General features: G+C 43.7%; 1 protein-coding gene across 1 annotated transcript in view; it reads left to right on the forward strand.

Moving 5' to 3' along the window:
- LOC106807426 (calpain-15-like) overlaps positions 1–23,695 on the forward strand; it is an 82,937-nt gene that overhangs the window by 36,183 nt on the left and 23,059 nt on the right. The window contains exon 2 of the mRNA XM_014809748.1: positions 21,040–21,238. Coding sequence (XP_014665234.1) covers positions 21,040–21,238 — 199 coding nt within the window. The remainder of the gene's footprint in view (positions 1–21,039; positions 21,239–23,695) is intronic.

Raw genomic sequence — 23,695 nt, forward strand, 5'->3', positions numbered from 1 at the left:
ATAATTTGTTTTTCTTCATTCACTGTCCGTTCGTCTGTATCCATATGCACGTCGTTATCATCGTCTATTTTGTAACTCCTTACGAGCTTGGGCTATGAAGATATTTCCATACATCCGCACCCACTCATTTATTCATTGATCTGTCTATGTAATGGACAGGAATGGAATGTAACGACATTATGGCCTGTAATATCAACGACCTTAGACAATTAATATATACGATCATGGGGATATACACCACAGGGGCGTGCTAGCGTTACTGTAGCTCGAGCTGATCATCTTCTGTTTCGCGGCGCTAGTCGGAGTCGGGTCAAAGTAATATGTATCATGGACATCACAATGTATTATAACATAACAATGTATCATGGACATCACAATGTATCATGACATAACATGACATAACAATGTATCATGACATAACAATGTATCATGGACATCACAATGTATCATGACATAACAATGTATCATGACATAACAATGTATCATGGACATCACAATGTATCATGACATAACAATGTATCATGACATAACAATCACAACGAGGAACTTAGGGGGTCGCATACCAGCCGATTTTTCACACGATTTGATCGGCCCGATAAAAACCAGCCGATATCGGGTAGGTGTGCGCGTTCATTTGTAGACGATTTTACTTACGATTATTTTTATCGGGTGATCGTTCCAAATCAAACATGTTTGATTTTGAGCCGATTATTTGAAGCGATTTTTTTGAACAGCCAATAGCTGAACGTGCCCGTGTCACATGACATTCAAAATGGCGCCTACTTGATATTGCTGATTATACTTTAAACGCCTTCCGATAAACACCCGCACACCTACGCGCGATGAGCCGATTTTACAAACGATGAAGATATTTTTTAATCGGACCGATTTTTGGGTAGGTGTGCGACGGCCTTTACCAGAGGTACCAAGTTGGGAAAATCCAAGAAAGGGATCACTTGTGATAATGGCCCATCGCCGTTTTTTCGCGGTGCGCAAAAACAGGAAAAAAGTTGTGGCGGGCTGCGACATATGTTTGTCGCGGCGCACCACCATTTTGTATAAAGTATAAATGTAAAATAAAATGCAAATTCAAAATGAAAATGCCAAAAAAACAAGTGTTTGACGTTTGTGGCGTTTTGTTGTTCGCTGGAATCAAGGTACATCAACAACCACGTCAAATTTAGTAATTTACTGATGTAAATTTTAAAATATGGCTGAAAAATGTTACGGCCGGGACTTTCTGGACTCATACCAGGTCACCGGGCCCAGCATGTCGTACCGGGAGGATCCCGGTGAGACCGGGGCACCGGGACCAGCATGTCGTACCGGGAGGATCCCGGTGAGACCGGGGCACCGGGCCCAGCATGTCGTACCGGGAGGATCCCGGTGAGACCGGGACACTTGGGACGTCTGCGTTACTGTAATAAAAATGATAGTAAATAAACATAAAATTGTATTTACTACCAAAGTCCTACTGTTTAGGTGCTCTCTGTTGCCTAAAAGTTTTTGCATAAATGCTGTTCAAGTGCTACAACACACAGTCGTGCCGCATAGCACGCCACTGTGCGCGATCTCATTAAAGATCTATAAAATACCGTGTTGTAGATGAGTATATTTGAACGGCATTTATGTGTAATTATTAGCCGATAGAGAGTGCATAAACATATAAACTTTTCTAGTAAATAGCTGGTAATTTGCTGGTTATTACTGGCACGGCCTACTGGTGTAGACGTTCCGCCAGTGATATTGATTATGATGATGATGATGGCGACGGCGACGGCGAGGATGATGATGATGATGACGATGACGATGATGATTACGATAATGGTGATGGTGGTGATGGTGGCGGCGGCGGCGGTGGTGCTAATGGTGCCGATGTTAATTATTATGATGATGCTAGTTGCCTGTTTTCGTTGCAGTGTTCGTAGCATAGTGTATTTTTATGAAGCCAGGATAGCGGCAGATAACAGTATTTCGTGGGCTTTCGATACTACCCGATACTTGATCGCGAGGCGCAGAATTAATTGCACGCAGTGGTACGGTGTAAACGCAGTAATACGGTGTAAACATGTAGGATTATGTTTCGATACCAACAATATTATCTCCAGACTGCAGCTTTATGTGCTGTGATGACATATAAAAGTAGGCTGCCTTTGGTGCATCGGTTGTCAAGTGGACGATCTTAATGACTGCTGATATGTATTACGCGTGCGCGTGCGTGCATGTGTGTGTTTGTAGCATGCGTGCGTACATGAGTGTGTGTGTGTGTGTGTGTGTGTGTGTGTGTGTGTGTGTGTGTGTGTGTGTGTGTGTGTGTGTTGTGTGTGTGTGTGTGTGTGGTGTTCGTGGCTGTGTGTGGCATGTGTGTGTTCGTGGCATGCGCGTGCGTACACGAGTGTGTGTGAAGTGGTCGCGCGTGTGTGTCGTGGTCGTGTGCGTGCGGTGGCGTGTGTGTGATGCGTGCGCGTGTGCGTGCATGTGTTGTGTTCGGCGGCATGCGGTGGCGTACACGAGTGTGTGTGAGTGGGAGGTGCGCGCGCGCGTAGTGTGTTCTGGTGTGTGTGTGTCGTGTGTGTGCGTGGCGCGGTTGTGCGTGCGTTGTGGTGTTTGGTAGCATGCGGGCGTACATGAGTGAGTGTGTGTGTGTGTGTGTGCCGTGCGTGCGTGCGTGCGTGCGGTGCGCGTGCGTGTGTGTGCGTGCTGTTGTGCGTGTCGCTTGCGTTGCGTGCGTGCCGTGCTTGTGCGCGTGTGTGTGCGCCGTGCGCGTGGCGTGTGTGTGTGCGTGCGTGCGTGCGTGCGTGTGTGTGTGTGTGTTAAGGTGCATGTGTGTGTGTTCGTGGCATGCGTACGTACACGAGTGTGTGTGAGTGTGTGCGCGTGTATGCGTGCATGCGTGCGTGCGTGCAGTGATGCGGTATAATAGCTCTTGTTTGTAGTGCCAATGATCAGCTGAATTTGTGAGAACCACTGTGAAATAACTGTCTACACGCATGAGCACGACCCACATATATGTCACTGTCGGTCAGACTTGGGTTTGTTGCGCTAATTGTAAAGCCTCCCAGGGGCCTATAGCTCATCGCTCTCTGCTCGTGCTATTCAGTTCATCAATAGGAAAGCCAATACAGGTAATCGGGTCTTTACACTATTACCTTTATCCACCCACTATCACAAAATTTCGATAAAAAACGCATATTTAATATACGATGTCGCACTTATTCATCTGTGCGTCTACGTAAATGTGCTGCGTGGCGGCCGTGAATGAGAAGAAGTCAAACTGAGCAAGCTTGTCTCTGAAACTGTACATATGGTCTGCGAATCTTAATAAATGTGTATCTTAAATACGAATCTAAATGCGAATCTTAAATATGTGAATTGTGAACAGTTGCAGTTGAAATCTGCGTAGTCTCACGTCAGACAAAGAACTAATCAAAGACATATTATTATCGCAGCGTCAACGTGGCGCAACAGTATCCTCATGTTCACGCGGGCGGAGGGCCCCAGATATGTTCGAGGGTCGTCGCTAATAATACAGAAGAGAAGATAATAAATAAGACAGCGCACGCGGGCATTGTGCCTAGCTGCACCAAAACGCTCAGGACTGGCTTTACAATCTCAAAGGCACCGTTATCTGGTTTACAATCGCATCAAAGGCTTGGGTGGAGCTGGGTTCGCCCCGCGCATGAAGTCAATACGAATCCACTGTCAAGCTGTCTCACTCAACGATGATTCACGCTGAACCGCAAGATATTTGCTCACGTTATGGATGTTTATATCCCCAATAGGCCGAGCGTTTGCCTACATCCTCCTCCTCTTGACTTCCTGATCCGTCCCTAAGTGGTCAGACATCGGCTTCCGCCACGGGTTCAGCATGTGCAACGGCGAATTAATTCTCCCACGTCTGATAGCGAGCGAGAAACAAGCGTCTAAACTAGTTACAATACTGTGCGCGGCGGCGCGCTGCTGGGAGGCATGTTACGAACGGGGGCGATCGTCTTATGTTGAATGTTTCCTCGATTGTCTACACGCGTTGTTCCCATGTTAATGTTTCCATGTTGTTCCCATGTTGTTCCCATTGTTGTTCCCATGTATGTCCGATACGTGACTTATGTATACCGACGGAGACACGACGGTGCATGGGGAGACGTAGCGCCTGTCGACCGTGACTGTTGCAAATTCGTGGCATTGTCGGAATTTATCGAGCACAACAGCCGGCCGGGCCTCGCAAAGTGCTTGAGAGCAGGTCGGCGAATAGAGAGGGGGAATCTGAAAGCGTGAAAGCGTTGGTAAAACTCGACACTCTCTACTCTCACGTGACGGAGCATGCGTGCGTGTGGAAGAGCCAGTACTTTGTGTGGTACGCGAGCGAGCGCGCGGTCTCTCACGCGTAATGCGCTGTTAGCAGACCGTGATCACGCGCCTTGCCAGTAAAGCTAACACGGGGATGCGTATATGCGCCACGAGGCATGCCATTGAACCTCTCTCGTCGCTTGGAGCTGTACACCTCTCGCAGGCACTCTCACACGCACAGCCATCTGTCAACACGGAGGATCGGTAACCTGTTCCGATATATGTGTCGATGTATGTCCGACGTATGTGTCGATAGCAGGTACATCACGGTTCAACACACGGCAACGCTGCTCCGTCTGTTGCGTAGATCCATGGTCTGGTCCGCGCCCGTATATATACGACCTGCATGGGTTCTTCGTGTGTGCTGAGTACACTCGCATCTCGTTATTTCGCATGTTCATGGTGAATCCAATTGGTTCGAGATAATCAGAAGTGATTCCACGAGACCCTCGTGTGATACTCGCGGATCAATTGCATTCATTATACGCGTGTGTCGAATATAATCATGCAAAGTGTATCAACATTCGACTTACGATAGGTTCTTGTATGTAGAATGGTAATATAGGTGCCAGTGGACTATCGACTAGCGAGCGACATAGCATCTTACTGACCACGTTGAAGTTCGCTACTATACTACTCTACTTGCTACTATACTAGCATCATATGCATATTGTTTGTACTCGGATTCAGAGCTAGCTGTCGGCACATCAAGGACAGGGGACGTGCGCGCGCGACTCGCGCGGTTGAATGTACGCCGTTGTCGTAACATCACCGAGCAGTGCATATAGCCCAGGATGGGCAGATTGCTTCCTTCCTGCGACCGGGGAATGCTCGTTGTCGTTGTCATCGGACTGACCGTTTGATGGGTCGCGGTCATGAAAGCATGCTAATCATAGCAGCGGTAACGCAGTGCACTGCCAGCTGAGTGTGATGTATGGACGTATAGTGAAGCTCGCGTGCCTGTAGCTATCATCTACCGCGCGTCTATCGGCGCAATATTTAGATGAGTTTCGCATACTATGCATACTAAACGGCTATTACAACTTGCACGGCGTGTTTGTGGAATGTAATAATATCGCCTGGTATTATTCTGTGGCCGCTGGCAGAAGTCGACACCGAGCACGACGGACGTGAATTCGAGCGCGCCGTGTGCACGAGCACCAGAGAAGAGGCGCACTACTGAACTACGTGCGTGCCTACGATGTGGGAATCCGTAGGTTGTGTTAGCAAGCGTCGCTGCGACAACTTGTGAACTTTATACGCCGTTACACACCGGATGGCGTGTGCGAGAAGATCCGAAAATCATTTTGCAACAAAGACGAGAGTGGCGTGGTGATATCTGCAGCAGACACGTGCCGCGCGCGCGCGTGTGTGTGTGTGCATAAACGTCGACGGATTGCGTGCTCTTCTAGAAGTGTTCTATAATATAGTGAAGCATCGTACGGCTTCGTAAACAATGGAGATATTGAGATACTGTCGGAATCTGCTGAAGCAGAGGAAGAGGAGGAACAAGGTTGCTGATACTGTCGTCTGCAAGCCGCAGTACTTTCAGGTAAGGTTCTGCGCCGGTGATGCACGCGTGCGCGTACACTCACGCTGCGCCTGACGTACAGTGAGTGCACGCAAACAGAAGCGCGTGTGCGTGTACACGCACACAGGCGGTCGGATCTCGAAATGTTTTCGCGTTTTTTGTGCATTCTAATTTTTATAACGAATTTATCCCGCGTTGCAAATGCGTTATATTTTATAAGAAGTAGATCTTATTTTATGGTCCTCACGTAATAAACCATGTCGGCTTTCATTATTATTTATGTCATGATAACGTCTATAAACTGAGCAAGTCAGTCATGAATTTTTAATTACTTGCATACTAAACCATTTGAAACGTTGAAGGGCGGTACGCTACACTGTATTAATTCAACATCGTGTTGGCTGACTTTAGTTTGTCACGTATCATAGTAATAATAATGTTATTAGATTATGAGAAAGGTAAAAACGTGATGGTTAGACGTTATTACCTAGACCACATGATCTCCTTATCGTGCGATCTTATTATGCTGTTAGCAACAGATCAGACGTGTGGAAGATTATGTCGCAAAGATTTTCGACTCGGCGCCGCACACGCAATTCTGTAAATTTTAACATTTTGTCTTGCTATATATAGCCAATATTGTATCGAGTGCGCTGTGCGCTGCGAAATCGTAAAGGACATCACTTTATGCATCCCCGTATGCCAGCAGTTTAGAATGCGCTCTCCCTGGCAACCAAACCGTAGTAAATCGCAAATCTTTAACGTTCACAAAGAAATGAACAGGCGGCAAATGCTAGAGGGTAAAACGGATAGATTATCATTTGAGAGCTCTTTTCTTCGTTCTCAATAGCGAACGCGTCGGTAGTATCCCAGCGCGTTTCCCGCGGTCACAGTCTGCTTGTAAGCTAAACGCTTTAAGCTGTTGCTTAGTTCTCTGTCCGTCAAGGACGATATTTCACATGGAGTCGCCGTCAGATGCGTTGCTAGGTACTTACTCTAACAAGATGCCGGCATTAGCTACCATTATACCTGATGCTATCGCTAGCTACCACCACTAGCAACCACAGCCAAATACCATCGTTGTAGATACCATTCGTGTTTACTTTCACTAGTTACCCATCGACAGAGTAAATTATTGCCAGTGGCCGTTATATAAGATATTATATATTATTTTACATCTATATATATATAAAGTTGTTGAGTTTGTCCCACCTGGGGGAATCTTTTGTTTCTTTACTCTTTGACTGTTTAGGATGTACTTCTGCCACTTCACCGTTAATTTCAACGTTTAAAATTTTTTACTACATTTAAAAGTTTAGTAAAAATCCAGAATAAACTATGGTAGATGATAATAATAGCGTAAATTGTCGGGAAGACTTCACGGAAGCTTATGTAGGTTACAGATCAAATTTATTTTAATTATTTTTTCATGGTGGGCTGAAATTCACCAAATAAAATATAAAAAACGTAACAAATCTATATATATCAAGTTGTTCCATATAAAAACCATATAAAACCCATATAACAACCAAGGGCGTGATGCTACGAGAAAGTGAATAAGTTAAGTTAAGTGATAAGTTAAGTTGAGTGAATAAGTTAAGTGAATAAGTGAATGAGTGTGAAGTGAGAATAGTGAATATTATATATCTGATTTTACCATGCACACGTGCTGGCAGCCCGCCTGGCTCCACTTTGTCCGTATAAAAATGGCCGAAAAAAATCATCTTAGCAGTCAACAGCGACCGATGTCCGAGGCCCAATTCCCCATCTAATACATATTTGTCAATGTGTGTCTGTTTGTCTGTTCTCGATGCAAATCTATACGGAGCACTCTAGAAATGTCAAAGATGTTCAGTAGGGGTACATGTTCGTGCTGAATGTCATGTGCACATTCGATTTGACCTCCGAGGTCATCTAAGCCAAAAAACGGGAAAACCGGAAAAATATATAGGTGCCCCTGCAGCAACACTAAATAAACGGGCCCCTGAAGCAGCACTAAATAAACGGGATTCACTTTGCACTGACTTGCATAACTGTACAATGCGCGTTACATTGCGTTACTATACATGCATTATGGTACATCCGCCATGTCATGATCGTAACAATATTCACCTTGCACTGACTTGATACAGAGTGTGCAAGACTATTTTCGATAGGTTATATAGATAGATAGAGAGATAGATAGATATATGGATAGATAGCTAGATAGATAAAAAGACAAATACATAGATAGATAGATGAACAGATTTGTAGATAGATAGATGGATGGATGGATGGATGGATGGATGGATGGATGGATAAATAGATAAATAGATAAGTAGATAGAGAGATAGATAGATAAATACATAGATAGATAGATAGATAAATATATGGATATGAAGATAGATAGATATATTTTTGTGTATTTTCTTTCAACGCTTATTCGAGCGCTTTATTTCCCGGGCAACGCCGGGTGTCCTGCTAGTTTATAAATAAATCTCTAGGTAAAATATTTCTTATTTCATTACAAAATGTGAAATGGCTATGAATGTTAATTATAGGCTCTGCATCTGTTTTTCTCTCACGCTTTTTTCCTTTATTAATTTGATGAAAAATGTTTAGCCACCACAAACTGTTTGTGGACCAAAAAATTATTGGGCACAACAAACAGTTTGTGGACAAAAAATTCCTTAGCCACCACAAACAGTTTGTAGACCAAAAAATTTCTTATCCACCACAGTTTGTGGACCAAAAAATTCGTAGACATCACAAACATTTTGTTGACCAAAAAAATTCTTAGCCACCACAAACAGTTTATTGATGCAACAAAAATTATTAGCCACCACAAACAGTTTATGTACACACAAAAATCTTAGCTTCCAAACAATTGGTGCACCAAAAACATTTTCGTGTGCCCGAAAATTTCTTGGCCACCAGTTTGTGGGCCGTAATTTGGCTTCTTGTTTACTTGTAACTGATATACGTGTGGGTGCACGGTTTGTTTGTGGTGGCTTAAAATCTCTACACAGAATTATTTATGCACCTATGTAAAATTTCTTAGCCACCACAAACAGTTTGTGGACTCCAAAATTCCTTAGCCACCACAAACAGTTTGTAGACCAAACAATTTTATAGCCACCACAGTTTGTGGACCCAAAAATTCTTAGACACCACAAACAGTTTGTGGACCAAAAATTTTCTTAGCCACCACAAACAGTTTTCGGACCAAATAATTTCTTAGCCACCACAAACAGTTTGTGGACCAACAAATTTCTTCGCCACCACAAACAGTTTGTTGATGCAAAAAAAATTCTTAGCCACCACAAACAGTTTGTGGACCAAAAAATTCTTAGAGACCATAAACAGTTTGTGTACACACAAAAATCTTAGCTTCCAAACAATTGGTGCACCAAAAACATTCTTAAGGGCCGGACACACTAAGCGATTCTATCGCGCGAGTCGAATGGACAACATCACGCGATTTTTGACGGCGAGTTCCTACCGCGCACTGCCGCGCACTACCGCCACCACGTAAACGAACAAAATCATTCAGTACACGTCAGTATCATTGAACAACTCTGATTGGCTGATGATTTGTACAATCAGGCGACTAAATCGCCGACCCGGACACACTAGGCGATTGAGTCGCGTTACTGAAATAATCGCCCGATAATATCAAAACGTTTTGATCGATGCGATTGAATCGGGCGACTAAATCGGCGGCGACTGACTGGACACATTAGGCAATTTTCACCGGCGACTGAGTCGCCCGATAAAATCGCCTAGTGTGTCCGGCCCTTTAGACACCAAAGAGTTCGTGTGCCCGAAAATTTCTGGGCCACCAGTTTGTGGGCCGTAATTTGGTTTCTTGTTTACTTATAACTGATATACGTGTGGGTGCACGGTTTGTTTGTAGTGGCTTAACATCTCTACATGCACAGAATTATTTATGGGCCTATATACAATTTCTCAACTGTTTGGCTAAGATTCCTTAAAATCATATAATCCATAGTGTACTGTAATGTATTGTACTGTGTAGGTATTGTTTTCCATTATTATTTATTGTTATTTTTAAAGTATTATTCCTAATCTCTAAAATATATATATATATAGACAGATAGATAGATAGATCGATACATAGATCGATACATAGATACATAGATACATAGATATAGATAGATATATTATAGATAGATATTTTTTTGGGTATTTCTCTTTCAACCAATGGTCACCAACTGAGCGCTTCATTTCCCGGGCAACGCCGGGTGTCCTGCGAGTACGATATAAGATATCAGATGATACGATCCTTAAATATCATGTGTACCATTGTATAAAAGTGCAAACTAAGCGTGGAACGTAAGGCTGATGTAAATAGCCTTGATCCTTAAGAGTTATATATAACTTTATGTGCACTTAATAGAAGCCTCCCATGATAACTGTATATATGTGGTGCAGTGCGATCGGTTGATTATCGGATGCCGTCATGCTTCGTCTCCTAAACGATGCAACGCTTCCCAGGATCTACCCAGGAACTAATTAAAGTTTCCCATCTACCTACCCCACCCGCATGTTCGCTATATATATACATATATATATATATATAATATGTATATATATATATATAATATATATATACATATGATCTAACCCATAATACACATACATTGATGAAGATACTGGCTCGTTACACGGGCTATGTGCGTGCATGGTGCGTGTGAGCTGAAACCTGAGAATGTTCACATGATGTTTCGTAAGGCTATAAATGTATACTACGTTTTAAAGTGGTGTTTACGAGTTAAACAAGTAATTATTTGCACATGTGCGTAGATGAAACATTATCTATACTATGTAGTGACACGTTATTTTAATCGATCATCACTCCCTATTTGTTAGTTAATGTGATATTATCATAGCTGAATGAAGTCTTTGAAGAATAATGGGCTACTTTAGTTCAATAAGCTTGCTTTCAGCATAACTTTCACTTGAAGAGGGGTGTACTCGTGCTCCATGCGAATTTTTGATTGGTCAGTATCCATGGGAAATAAGAAGACAATTTTGAAAGACATCAGTGTGTTTGGTACCGTTGACGTCACTTTTAGGACGCCTTCTTGCTGTCGTTGGGCACGTAGTGTTTACGCACGCTTCACGCCAAGAGCTTATAATAGCAGTGATATTGACAATAATTTCGAACTATTATTTAAACTGTTAAAATTAATATGGAGCAAATTAAACACCAAACGTGTAACTTGCGTCATCACTGGTGGGAGGCATCACAAGCAGTGGAGCCGTTGTTCAATAAAGCAAGCTAACAGTCACTGCCCCGTCTCAAAATCTGGGTTTAATTGATCGACACTATTTCGTCTGTAACATAATTGCAGCCCAATTTCACGGCGACCTATCCTAAAAGCCACGCTGCGCTATTCTGCTTTATCAATATTTCCTCTCCGATCCATTTTCATTATACGGCGAGCGGGTTCTCCGGTTAACCTTTGACAACGTCGATAAGCGCTTCGTTTTCCCGCGCCTCGTGTGGGCAAGCACTTGTCACCGACAATCACGCGATGTATGCCTTTCGCCCCGTTCGCAATCCGCGCAAATCTGCTCCGAAAGTCGTGGCTCTTAGGATTCGGCGGCACGTGGGTTGTGGAGAGGCGAGGCTGATCCGTGTAAGACGGCGATGACACACTGACAGACAAGCTGAATGCTTTGTATCGCTGCGTAACAACAACGTGTGCACACTCAAGTATCCGTCGGATGCTGTGAAATCGATAGCGGGTGTCACACGACGAAGGCAATATTCCTACACGCGCAGCATGCTTGTTCGCCACTTCGCGAAATCATTCACATCTGATGCTATTTGCATATCGGCCGCGGACAATGTGAGAGTGGTGTTTTGAAGAGGTACAATTCGGTGCGACTCGACGCAATTTACAAGATATATCCATTACGCGCGACGAGCGTATGCAAAACGCGGACGGCGCAGAGGCAGCAAACGTTGCTATACACTTTAAAGCGAAATTTCATTACATGCGGAATTTTAATGAGAATGTTTAGCCGAATGAGACGCCGAAACTTTCGGTGAAATTCTGCGACGCGGCTATGCACTCGCTGACTGCTGTCTATCGCATATTGAAACTCTCGTAATTGAGTAATTTTGATTCATTTTGAATTGCTAACCACTGCTATTACGTAGGCGAGTGTGCAGTTAGATGAATTACTGCGTAATTGGTTTATATATGTTACCGAAAATACTGTCAGCAGCTTTTCAACTAGTGATCAAACAATCAAGACTTGCCGTGCGTATAGAAAAATTCGCAGAGCCAGCGTTCCTTATTGCCGCACAATTTGTGTTTCATTGGCTAATGAGTTTCGGTTAAGCTGTAAAATCTGTAATGATGATTAAAGGTACAGTCTAATGAATGTATAACGAATCGTAGTTACAACGTTAAACAGTGAGTATATAGGTATAATAACCCCTATAATAAGTAGGGGCTTATAGTATGATAAGTATAACTTATTGTTTAACGTTGCAAGTGTTATTGAAGGATAAGCTATTTAAAAGTCATATAACGTAGTGTAAATATCATGCCTTTTCCTTTACATGAAAGATTATTATTATTTTATTATTATTGGAACGCCTTGATAAGACTTTTATCATTAAAAATTTACACAGTTTTATATTAAAATCGTGCGAGGGTTTGAGTGGCATATCAAATATTCATGCAGCAGAACTGAGCAATGTGAGCAGAACTTGTGTTCAGCTTGTGAGACTGCACGCCTGCTCGCGTGATTTTTTTCCTAGGTTAATCAAGGACATAGGGCTCTAGTGAGCGCTGCTATTGGTTGAGCTTGTTTCGTCGTTCAATGACGTCACTGGTAATATTCATAGCACATCCAAAATCTGTAATTCTAATAATGCTCAATAGCCGAGCGAGTACAGCACGAAAGTCAAGGCTGAAAGGTTGCTGGATCCAATCCCATCCGTTTTTTAATTATTTTCCTGTTTTTCTGTTATTTTCTATCTTTATCCGTTAAGAATTTTTTTTTTTCAATTAACGCAAATATTTACATGATTTATTTACAACAATTTAATAACAACAATAAATTTTACAACAATTTAAAATTTATTTTTTATATATTTTTTTAAATAGGGTTAGGGTTAGGGGTTTAGGGTCACAATGCACCAAAACAGGAGTTTGAGGCACGTGATTTGTATCTACCAATGGTTAGCGCCTACGATATGTTCTTGATTAACTAGGGAAAAAATCACGCCGCCTGCTCGGGATCGTGTTCACCACAAGCACCGCACGGGTGCGCCACAGTCGCGTATCTCAGGTGCGCCAGTGCAGCTAATAATAACAAATCACTCCCCGGCAGGTACATGTATGAATTACTAATCATGGTTCCGCCAATATTGAATATATATAAATATATATATATATATATATTATATATATATAATAGTAGTAATATATATACTATATATAAACAAATGTCTGTGTTGTATACTGACCACTGTTCTTCCCTAGCGGCCTGTACATACGATAATTATATGATCTATGCTATAAGCACGATCTCTGTGTCTGGGTGCCTCCTCCTAAACTACAGATCTCTACTAAACTACAGATCCTAACTACAGATCCTACTATCCTAAACTACAGATCTCTACAGAACTAACTTACAGATCTCCTCCTAAACTACCGTACTGATTACAACCATACCTGGTGCGCACATTGGGCGCCTACCCGCCCTGGTATTAGGCTAAAAAAATCATTTACGACGACAGAATTGTTAGAGAAACAGGCGGAAAAGCCAGATTAGACCAAATCAGTCTACACAGTCAGTCATAGTGACAACACGGTCCAGGTCAAGCAGAACGAGAAACAGCAAAACTTCGTCCGTATCAAAATTTAAAAGATCTGCAGCCTACCGTATTTCCATAACGTAATATTTTTGCAAAGTATCACCGCAGGTTATGAAATTGTATGATATGCACATGTTACGTATGTTACGTTATGTTACAATGTTACTAATACAAGTCTTTCTACAATAAGTTACTTTACGATGCAGCTTTCTATAGTACAGTGAGTAAAGCTAGGTTACGGCGATGCTGCGTTGATAATGTTTACTCCTTTCATTAAACACACAGTTCATTGATTAAACGGTTACTGTCTTTATCGCATTACTTTCTCATGTACTATTATGCTACGTGCTATAATCATGTGAATTAATCATGTTAATAGCTTTCACTCATATTAAGTTTGTTATTTATCTACGTTACTTTACGTTATAGTCGCTTCTAATTTTCTACTTTCTTCTGAAACATACCACATTTTGGTCGCGAAAGCAACCCAAGCAACGCCGGCATGTATATATATATAATATATATATATCAGAATATATACATCTATATATGTATGTTGTGTGTGTGGTGTGTGTGTGCTGGTGTGTGTGTGTGTGCGTGCGTGCGTGCGTGCGTGCGTGTGCGTGTGCGTGTGCGTGTGCGTGTGCGTGTGCGTGTGCGCGTGCGCGTGAGCGTATATATATATAGATATATATATAGCAATGCTTAGCCCGATCTATTTTCATCTGCTAACGGATTTCGCGGGGCGACTGTGGGTGACAATAGGAAGGTATAAGAAATGTGAGCTCGATGGATATGATGATTGTGTGACAAATGACACACGCACGCATATAGACACACAGATTCAGACACTGACACTCTCACGGTTGCCAACACACACAGATACACGCTCACTGTTGCTAACACACACACACACACACACACACACACACACACACACGCACACACACACACACACACACACACATACACACGCACAAACACTGAGGCGAGACGTCTTATCAGATCAATACGAGATCGATTGGGCGTACATGCTAGCATCCTGCGCGCCAGCTGACGCAGCCGCGATGCTTTCGTAGTTTGACTTCAGGCAGTTGAGGAAGCGTTCTGAAATGGGCTTCGTAGTGGGAAATTTATAAGGCTTTTGTTGAAGCCTTAAATGACACAATGGCATTTGTCTTCGCCTTACGAAATGAATTTCATTTTAAAATTAATTCACAAAGCGTAAACTGTTAATCATAACTGGCTAATCATACAACCTCATAGAAGCTTTCTAAACTTGACTTCAAATTAAATATTTCAATGCATGAATTTTTGTAAGTTTGTAAGCGATCACGCCAGCCAGCTCTTTGTGTGGATGCGTTCAGAAGTAGATTTCAATCATGGCTGTTATCTATTACTGATGGCATTATCTCACGCTCTGTGTGTGATGGACCACATTCTCAATGCTGGATCTCAAAATTAAAAGTCAATTATTTAGATCTAATCATCTGGAATCGCACTAGTCGCCAACGAGTGCGTCATCGGGTGTGTATACTGCGCGTCCTCAACGCTACGCTCATTTCTGCTGTTTGGTGGATTGAAACTTGCATTGGAACTCGTATTCTAGCTATATCCTCGTGAATCGTGACACTCTTAATACGAGTCTGTCGTCTTGAAACCTTTCAATTTGTTCATAGAACATTTTGGGTACTATCTATCTAAATTGCCATTAACGTCACATTGATCGGGGACACTTAGTCCCTGCACCATTATGACCATGCTTTCCACTTACGGTGTATAATGTCATATGTTTACTAAACCTATAATAACTCAGGAATATGCCATATGAGGCCTAGTGATGTCTACTGAGGCAGCGAAAGGCCTCTGTGGCAGTCTTATATTAGTAGGACACCTATTTTCATAGCGAATACCATACAAACACACAAACACACAAACACACACACACACACACACACACACACACACACACACACACACACACACACACACACACACACGTATATACTTGCATGTCTGTATAGTTTGTATATATGTCTGTTATATGTTTTGTAATTAGTGCGTAAAACTGGCGGCAGTACTAGCTTCGCACATAGACATTTTCGCATCCGCTCTACATTTTTCTGAACGTTGTAACATGTGTGATGTGTGTAGCGTCTAGTGTCATTGAAGTGTGAACTAACTGGCAGTGTAACAGATGTGTGTGGACCATAGAAATAATATACTAGGTATAGGCTCTATATAGGTAGACTACTAGGTGTCTCTATATATTTCTATGGTGTGGACAGACGTAGTCAAACAAATGGAGCGTGGCATGATGATGGGGATGAGAACGCAATCTAGGAATCCTGACTAGGCGATAGCACAAGGGGGCGGTATTAACCTTCATTGCTGGGATTCGACTGTGAAACTTGTTTTTTATCCATTTGTTGTGTTCACGCTGTGTACCCATGCATGCACGTACGTACGTATGCACGCAACCACCCACACAAACTAGCAGCAGCAGCAGCAGCAGCAGTAGCAGTAGCAGTAGCAGTAGCAGTAGCAGTAGCAGTAGCCGTATATAGCAGTAGTCGTAGTATTACTAGTAGTTAAAGTAGCACTGAAGAATCATTTGTTCTGTTTTTTAAGAATCAATTTCTGTCAAATGTTTGCTAACTTAATTCGGTTAGGCGAGGATTACAAACATATCATGTTACGACTGTATATCTAGGTGTCGTATGACAAATGTCAGCCATATATCGACAAGTGTGTTTTACTGTTGTAAAGATCTATTTCTGGCAGAGGCGAGCTGTCTGGGTGAACAAATCGAATAAAATTGCACTAATGTGTTTGCGCATTAGCGGTAAACGCGTGAAAGTGCAAGATGTACGGAACCTTAACGAGAGGCAGATAGCTAGCTGCACGGGTAGTAGTTAGTTTCCCGTGAACCTGCGTGTTCTCCGTCTCCTAATATCCGTGTCATGTTCTCCGTCTCGTAATGTCCGTGTCATGTTCACGTCTCATAATGTCCGTGTCATGTTCTCCGACTCCTAATGTCCGTGTCATGTGCTCCGTCTCCTAACCTCCGTGTCATGTTCTCCGTCTCCTAACCTCCGTGTCATGTTCTCCGTCTCCTAATGTCTGTGTCGTGTTCTCCGTCTCGTAACCTCCGTGTCATCTTCTCCTTCTCCTAAAGCCCGTGTCGTGTTCTCCGTCTCGTAACCTCCATGTCATCTTCTCCTTCTCCTAAAGCCCGTGTCGTGTTCTCCGTCTCGTAACCTCCATGTCATCTTCTCCTTCTCCTAAAGCCCGTGTCGTGTTCTCCGTCTCGTAACCTTCGTGTCATCTTCTCCTTCTCCTAAAGCCCGTGTCATGGTCTCCGTCTCCTAATGTCCGTGTCATGTTCTCCTTCTCCTAAAGCCCGTGTCATGTTCTCCGTCTCCTAAAGCCCGTGTCATGTTCTCCGTCTCGTAATGTCCGTGTCATATTCTCCGCACGCTTCATACAGGTGCGTGTCTGCGATGGAGCGCCGATGAATAGATGCCCTCCTGTGTGTGTGTGTGTGTGTGTGCGTGTGCGCGCGCACGCATGCATACTACACGCGATGTGCACGCACTATCCGACGGCTTCGTCGGGTCCGCATGGCGCCCGTCGTCTGAGGCTTGTTTGCACGCATACATGCGTACAAGAGCATATAAAGAAGGATATATATATATATATATATATATATATATATATACTTATATTCCTTCTTTATATGCTCTTGATGCGTAACGTATCCGCGGTGCTGCTATAGCTTGTGTGCGTGTCACGCCACGCTTGCCGTTATGTACCGCTGCTGTGCTGCGTGGTGACTTATACTGACAGTATCCGTCAGGGGAACGTATGCGGAATGTTCTCGTATACGTAACGGGTCACCTGCGAGCGTATGATATTATCATGAGTATCATAATATTATATAGACTATATATAATAATATTCTATATAATAATATATTATCTATATTATATTACTATTATATATATATAATAGTGATATAATATTATAGATAATATAGATATAATATAAGACTATAATAATTATATAGTCTATCTTATGACACTCCTGATGTTATTATGTATGATAGTCTCCTTGCTCATATGACACGCTCCTTAACGCACGCGAGACATGCACGCGAGACTTGACACGCTCCTTAACAACACACGAGACTTGCACTAGCTGCATGCTCATGAGGATGCATGCGGCCTGCGTGCGCTCACGTTTTCGACAATTAATTTTTTCTGCGCACGTAGACGCGCGTGCCCCAGTGAGCCCCCCACCACCTCTCTAATGTACATTCTTATTTAGTTGCAAATTTCTTCCCACGGGTCTTACTGATTTTCCATCTATTTGCAAATGATGCTTCGTATCATATACCGCAGCTGCGATTACATATATATTACTTGCATGCGTGGCATCTTTATTTAGATGCGCGGTTAGTGAGGATATTGAAACGCAGTGAGTGATATACGTTACTGCAATATCACGCTCTGATGAACGGTCTGTACGCGAGTGACGGCGGCGCGAGTGGAGAGCGACCGTCTATATGAGTCTACACATCGGACTTCTACATATCGGATGAGGACTTCTACATATCGAATAGTCGTGGGGGAAGGCCACCTGTATATCTGCGACTGCACGTGGCGCGGTCGTGTTGAACGAATTGCCGAGGACCCGTCTAGGTAGCACTGGCCGGTTGGAGAGCGTGATGAGTCAATAACGCATACAAGACGCATTTTATGAAAAGTGAAATATATGTACGGGTTTTATCCACGTTATTGGCTATATTAAGCCTAAAATCCTTGTCATAATGCTTACGAGGGCTCGTAAATGGCAACAATGGCTTTTAGACTTAATGTCGAGTTATATTACCCCCCGAACTATAATGTCGAGTTATACCCCCCGAAAACATATTCAATAACTTTGATCTCATTCCTCTAGTGGATTACTCTTCGTATACACGCTCTAACAGCCGTGAGGTCGTACGGGGAATTGCCGTCATATTCGCTTTACATGCTAAGCTATGTTTCGCGTCGAGTGCATTTCGGAATGTATAGATAAAAAACCTTGCTGGGTGATATGCTGCGTATATATGCCGTAGTAAACGCGTGTAATCTTAGAAGACTTCGGTAATGGGTTTTCCCCGACAAATATTGACAGCAACGGGAGCTCTGCCACCATTGTCATTATAAATACTGGGGAGATATTGGCGCGGGTACAGAATCGCGTCAGCTAGCTGCTGTGTGCGAAGAAACCCGTGTCTAGGGGGCGTCCTAGCCTGTGGCAGGGGCCACGCGAGTCAAACCAACGACTAAAGCTTAATGCGTTAGTCTGCGAGTTATGGATATCGCGAGCAGACCAACAGACGAAATGCAATTTTTGTGTTTTGAAGATAACCGCGGGGTAGGCGTGATCACGGAGGAATTCCATCTATATAGAGTGAAGGTTAAGAAAATAAAAACGTCGCTGTTCCGTATTGTTCGTAAAATAAATGAAATCGCTCGCGTTTTAGAATCTCGTTCTGGGAAAAGCAATAGCGTTGGCGACGGGCGGATTGCGGGGGGTCGCGTAGGTGTCTGGCTAGTTTGTTCGCGCCGCTGGCCGCGGCCTTCCGGCTTTCATCTCATCAGTGAATGACGTGCGCTGTCACCACCTAGAGTGTCACCTGTCGCTGTGACGTCACCACCCCCGACCGCGTCCCGGTCTATTAATATGTTTCACGATATCAGAACCCTGCGGATATGCTACGGCCCTACGGTGACATGTGCATCGTTATTTCGGCTTGTAATTGTAGAGTGTAGGAGGTGTTGGGGCGATGTCACACCGGGTGATGTGAGCAATCACACAGGTTGCTTGCATGCAGCGCGCGTGTCACTGTGCGCTCTCGAGCAAAGTCTGCGTGATTAAAATTCAATGCGCATCAGGAGGAGGTGGGTGGCGGAGGCAGCTCGGCGGGTGGGCGATTGGGGGGGGAAGCGTTTTGAGAATGCGTACGAATTTTCTAACATAATGCGACGTGAGAACGAAGAAAGCGAGCAGCGGTCAGCGAGCGAATAACGACCGGGTAAATCCATGCAGTCGGGAGCAAATATAAGGTCGAGACAAACAGGCAATGAACACCTGCGATCATCGTAATTAAGATACAGCTTCGGTTTTGAATAATTTGAATGGATGGAGAATTAGTGAAGTAAATAGAAGCCAACTCCGCCTCTTTCAAATACATCGCAGTGGGTATTTATATACGATATAATCTCTTTTATATATAATAGCACTAATTAAATGATTAGGAGAGGAGAGGCTTAGACTCACGAGGCGTAGGAGGTGTGCATCTGTGGAAATTCTGTGCCTTTGTTAACAGAAATGTAATAACTGATAACATTAATCTTTTCTGAAATTCTTAGCAAATAATTTTGTAAACCATTTAACGATGCAAAATTAATGCTTAATTTGATTGTATACAATTATACGCACCAAATTCGTCCGCTATCAGCGCCATGCATAAGTCGCGGCTGGTTGCTTACATCAGACGAAACTACAAATAAAGCAGCGATTCAATTGCAAACGGTGAACAAATCCGTACTTCTATTTTTAAAGTTAGTATTTTGCTAAAAAAAAAATTCCATTATACTATTCGCGGTGACGTAATCACTGTAAGCAGCTACTAATGACAGTGACACATTCATTCACCTTATCGCAGCAGTAAAGCTACATTAATTAGAGCACTCCTACTAATTACGGCAGGCTTTTCATGCACGCGAGAACAGGGACGGTAACAGCACGGCAATCGCTGTTAATTGCCACTAGAAAAACATATTGTTCCCCGTGGACCTGATTTAATGTGTACTGCCTAATTAAGCGTCACAGCTGCAATGGAGCTGGAAATACAGTAGCAGAGCACTCTACGTAGATTGTCATAAGCAAGCATTCATTATGATAGTTTATTATGAGTTTCGCGTCTACCAGTATACTGAAAAGGTGGGCTTGATGCCGAGTCAGACGATTTTGAACACGTTGGACCTGCAGTCTAGTCTAGGTGGCACTGCGAGAGTTAAACACGTGGTTCAACAGTGGGATGAATATTTACATATGAAATTTACATGAAGATTTTGCAGTTTCGCGGGAGTATAAAACATAGCGTCAACAAAATAACAGAAATCGTTGTCGCATAGCTCGGATAGACTCTTTGATGTTGCGAATTGTACCAATCTAATGAATGGAACCGGAAGTAGTGAAAACTAAACATCTCGGTCGGGTGTGAAGAAAAGCTACATGATCCTTTCATTTTTCTCTTGTGCAGAACCACGAGCCATTCGTTGATGACTCCTTCCCACCCAGCCTCAAGTCGCTCTACTATGATCCGACGGAGCCGGGCAAGGACGCGTCAATACGATGGCAGCGCCCTCACCAGGTGGCGTGCAACAACGCACGAGAGGCGAAGATACCGTGGGCCGTGTTCCGCACTCCCCTGCCCTCCGACATCTCGCAAGGAATTCTGGGTAAGTAACCTGCTCGTTGGAAGCACCGTAATAGTTTATAGCTGCATTCACACGGAGCAATTTGACGGGTACGGTACGGTTCGGACGGGTCAAATGCGTCCCGGGCCAAGCGTTCACATGGACGTTTTCTCGGTACGAAAAGTGGTGAAAAGTTCTCCATAGTGGGTGTGAAAACGACCCGAGCGCTGGTTCATTTTTGCCGTGTGAACGCGCACCGACACACGACCCGGGACAGAATTAGTACAGCGGTAGACGTTGCCAGTGTCGAGAGCCAGAGTTTGATTGCTAGAACTGATCAATCAAATGTCGTGTGAACGCTCTCTTCAAAATTGACCCGTGTCGTTTTTGATCTGGGTCAGTCTCGGATCGTTTTCGACCCGGCATTTTCGCTCCGTGTGAACGCGGCTTATAGGTGCATAAGTTATATAAATATAGGTAGGTATAGGTATAGGTAGGTACAGGTATGGTTATAGGTATATGTATGGGTATGGGTATAAGTGTAGGTATGCGAGCGATCAGAAGGTTAGGTATAGGGCTAGGTATATATATAACGGTTAGCTATGTATAGCATTATATAGATAAGGTATAGGTAGCTATATAGTCAGGATCGAATTTGTACGGATGTGTTCTATGTATCGTTTACCGAAATGAGCGAGGTCGGTCCGTGTGCGCAATTAATCGAACTGAAAGGGTAATGTTTCTTGTTAGTTACCGACGCTTGTATAGAGTGATGATGTGAATGCGACCGCTTCTGTAGTGATCTACCGGCATTCTAGTGAGAAACCACACCTTACTACAACTTGCGCATGCGAGTCGTCCTATCTTGACGTATACGCTTTAATCGCACAGCTACGAAGTGTGTGTATGTTGTATGCTGTATATTGTGCGTGCGTACGTGCGTCGTGCGTTTTGTGTGTGTGCGTGCGTGCGGCCGTTTGGTGTGTGTGCGTGCGTGTTACATGCGTGCGCGGTGGCGCGGTGCGTGCGGGCCTGTGGCCGTGTAGGCGCTGGGTCGTGCGTGCGCGATTGGCGTGCGTGCCCCGTTTGGGCGGTTGCGTGCGCGTGTGAATGTTACTATTTTCCATGTCAGTGACGACGTAGATGGCTTCTCGAGATGAGAGTTAAGGTGTGTAGGCGTGAAAAATTTTTGCAGCGACACAAAGCGACAGTTGTTTACCGCAGAAAGACCTCGGATTTGAGCGGCTGGAGAATGTTAAATAAGGATTTGGATCAGCTCGGATAACGTACGTACTCGCCTTTCATCGAAGTGTAGATAGGAATTTGAAACGTCGCATGGTAACATTCTGTTTCGCAATGGAGTGAGGCCGTGACGGTTTAAGCAACCGTGCAGGCGGGCATTTCTCAGATGCTTTGAAAATGTCATTATTGGCATTTAATGCGAACGTGTTCTTTCCGACAGTTAAAATTGTTCCGGCCGCCCTACGGGCCGCACATCTCACTCAAGCGCTAGAACAAGATGTGCGCAAACACCAGCTGCTTGGAAAGCGCGAAAGAATCCAGTTACGGTCAGCACGCGTGTTCGGCCCATTTTGTATGGAGGAGCTCTCGCGACTCGAGAGGCGACAATTTACAAAATCGAAGATGAGTGTCAGTTTGTCTCGGTGCGACATCGTAGCGTCCTCTCTGCGAACTTGCTCAAAAACGATCGCGTCCATGCTTTTGAGCGGGCGATTGCCGATTTGGCGTGCGTGACCGCCTGTTTCTCGTTGGTAGCTCCTGGTTTCTCGAGTCTCTAACGGTCACCGCCCTGTAACAGTCAACGACGACGTCGATTCCTTGTTTTTCGTGAACTTGTCTTTGCCGTTATTACGTGAGCTCATATAATTCAAACAAGACGCGCTTCGTGAACTCTTTTCGATGTTCGAAAGAATTCCACCGTTTATGTCAGTGTATCGGCGGTGAGTGCAGTAGAACAATTGTATTATTAGCGAGTCCGTAGAAAAGTGTACAATATTTGCGCTGATTCAAGCGCTGTTTGAAGCCGCGTCATTGAGTGAAGTTAACCGGATTTTTTAAAGCCCAGCATAATTCGTTCAGTAAATATATTACAATTTCGCGATCAGTTTCAGTACATTCCTTTAACCACGTCGCCATACTTATACTCCACGTGCCCATGGCGCAACATCTGCATGCACACTTGTGATTGTGACACAATAACTAACGTACGACAAGACTGTTTGTACTTAAATCATCATATTCAACTGTAGATCGCCATTGAGCCATTTCAACGAGCGGTGGCAGTTTGAGCACTTACCTCGTGGTATCATCTAGTCTTGATATTCGGCGCCTATTCTCAGGCGTTGTCAACGAAAACTTAAGTTTACAATCGCAGATGTCTGAACCTGTGAATTAATGTGATCATCTTACCAAAATAAACGGTGTGTGTCGACATTAAGTAGTAGTATATGACGACTCAGGTACTAAATACCCCCCGAA

The sequence above is a fragment of the Priapulus caudatus genome, unplaced genomic scaffold, assembly GCF_000485595.1.
Source record: "Priapulus caudatus unplaced genomic scaffold, Priapulus_caudatus-5.0.1 Scaffold214, whole genome shotgun sequence".
NCBI lineage: Eukaryota > Metazoa > Priapulida > Priapulimorpha > Priapulimorphida > Priapulidae > Priapulus > Priapulus caudatus.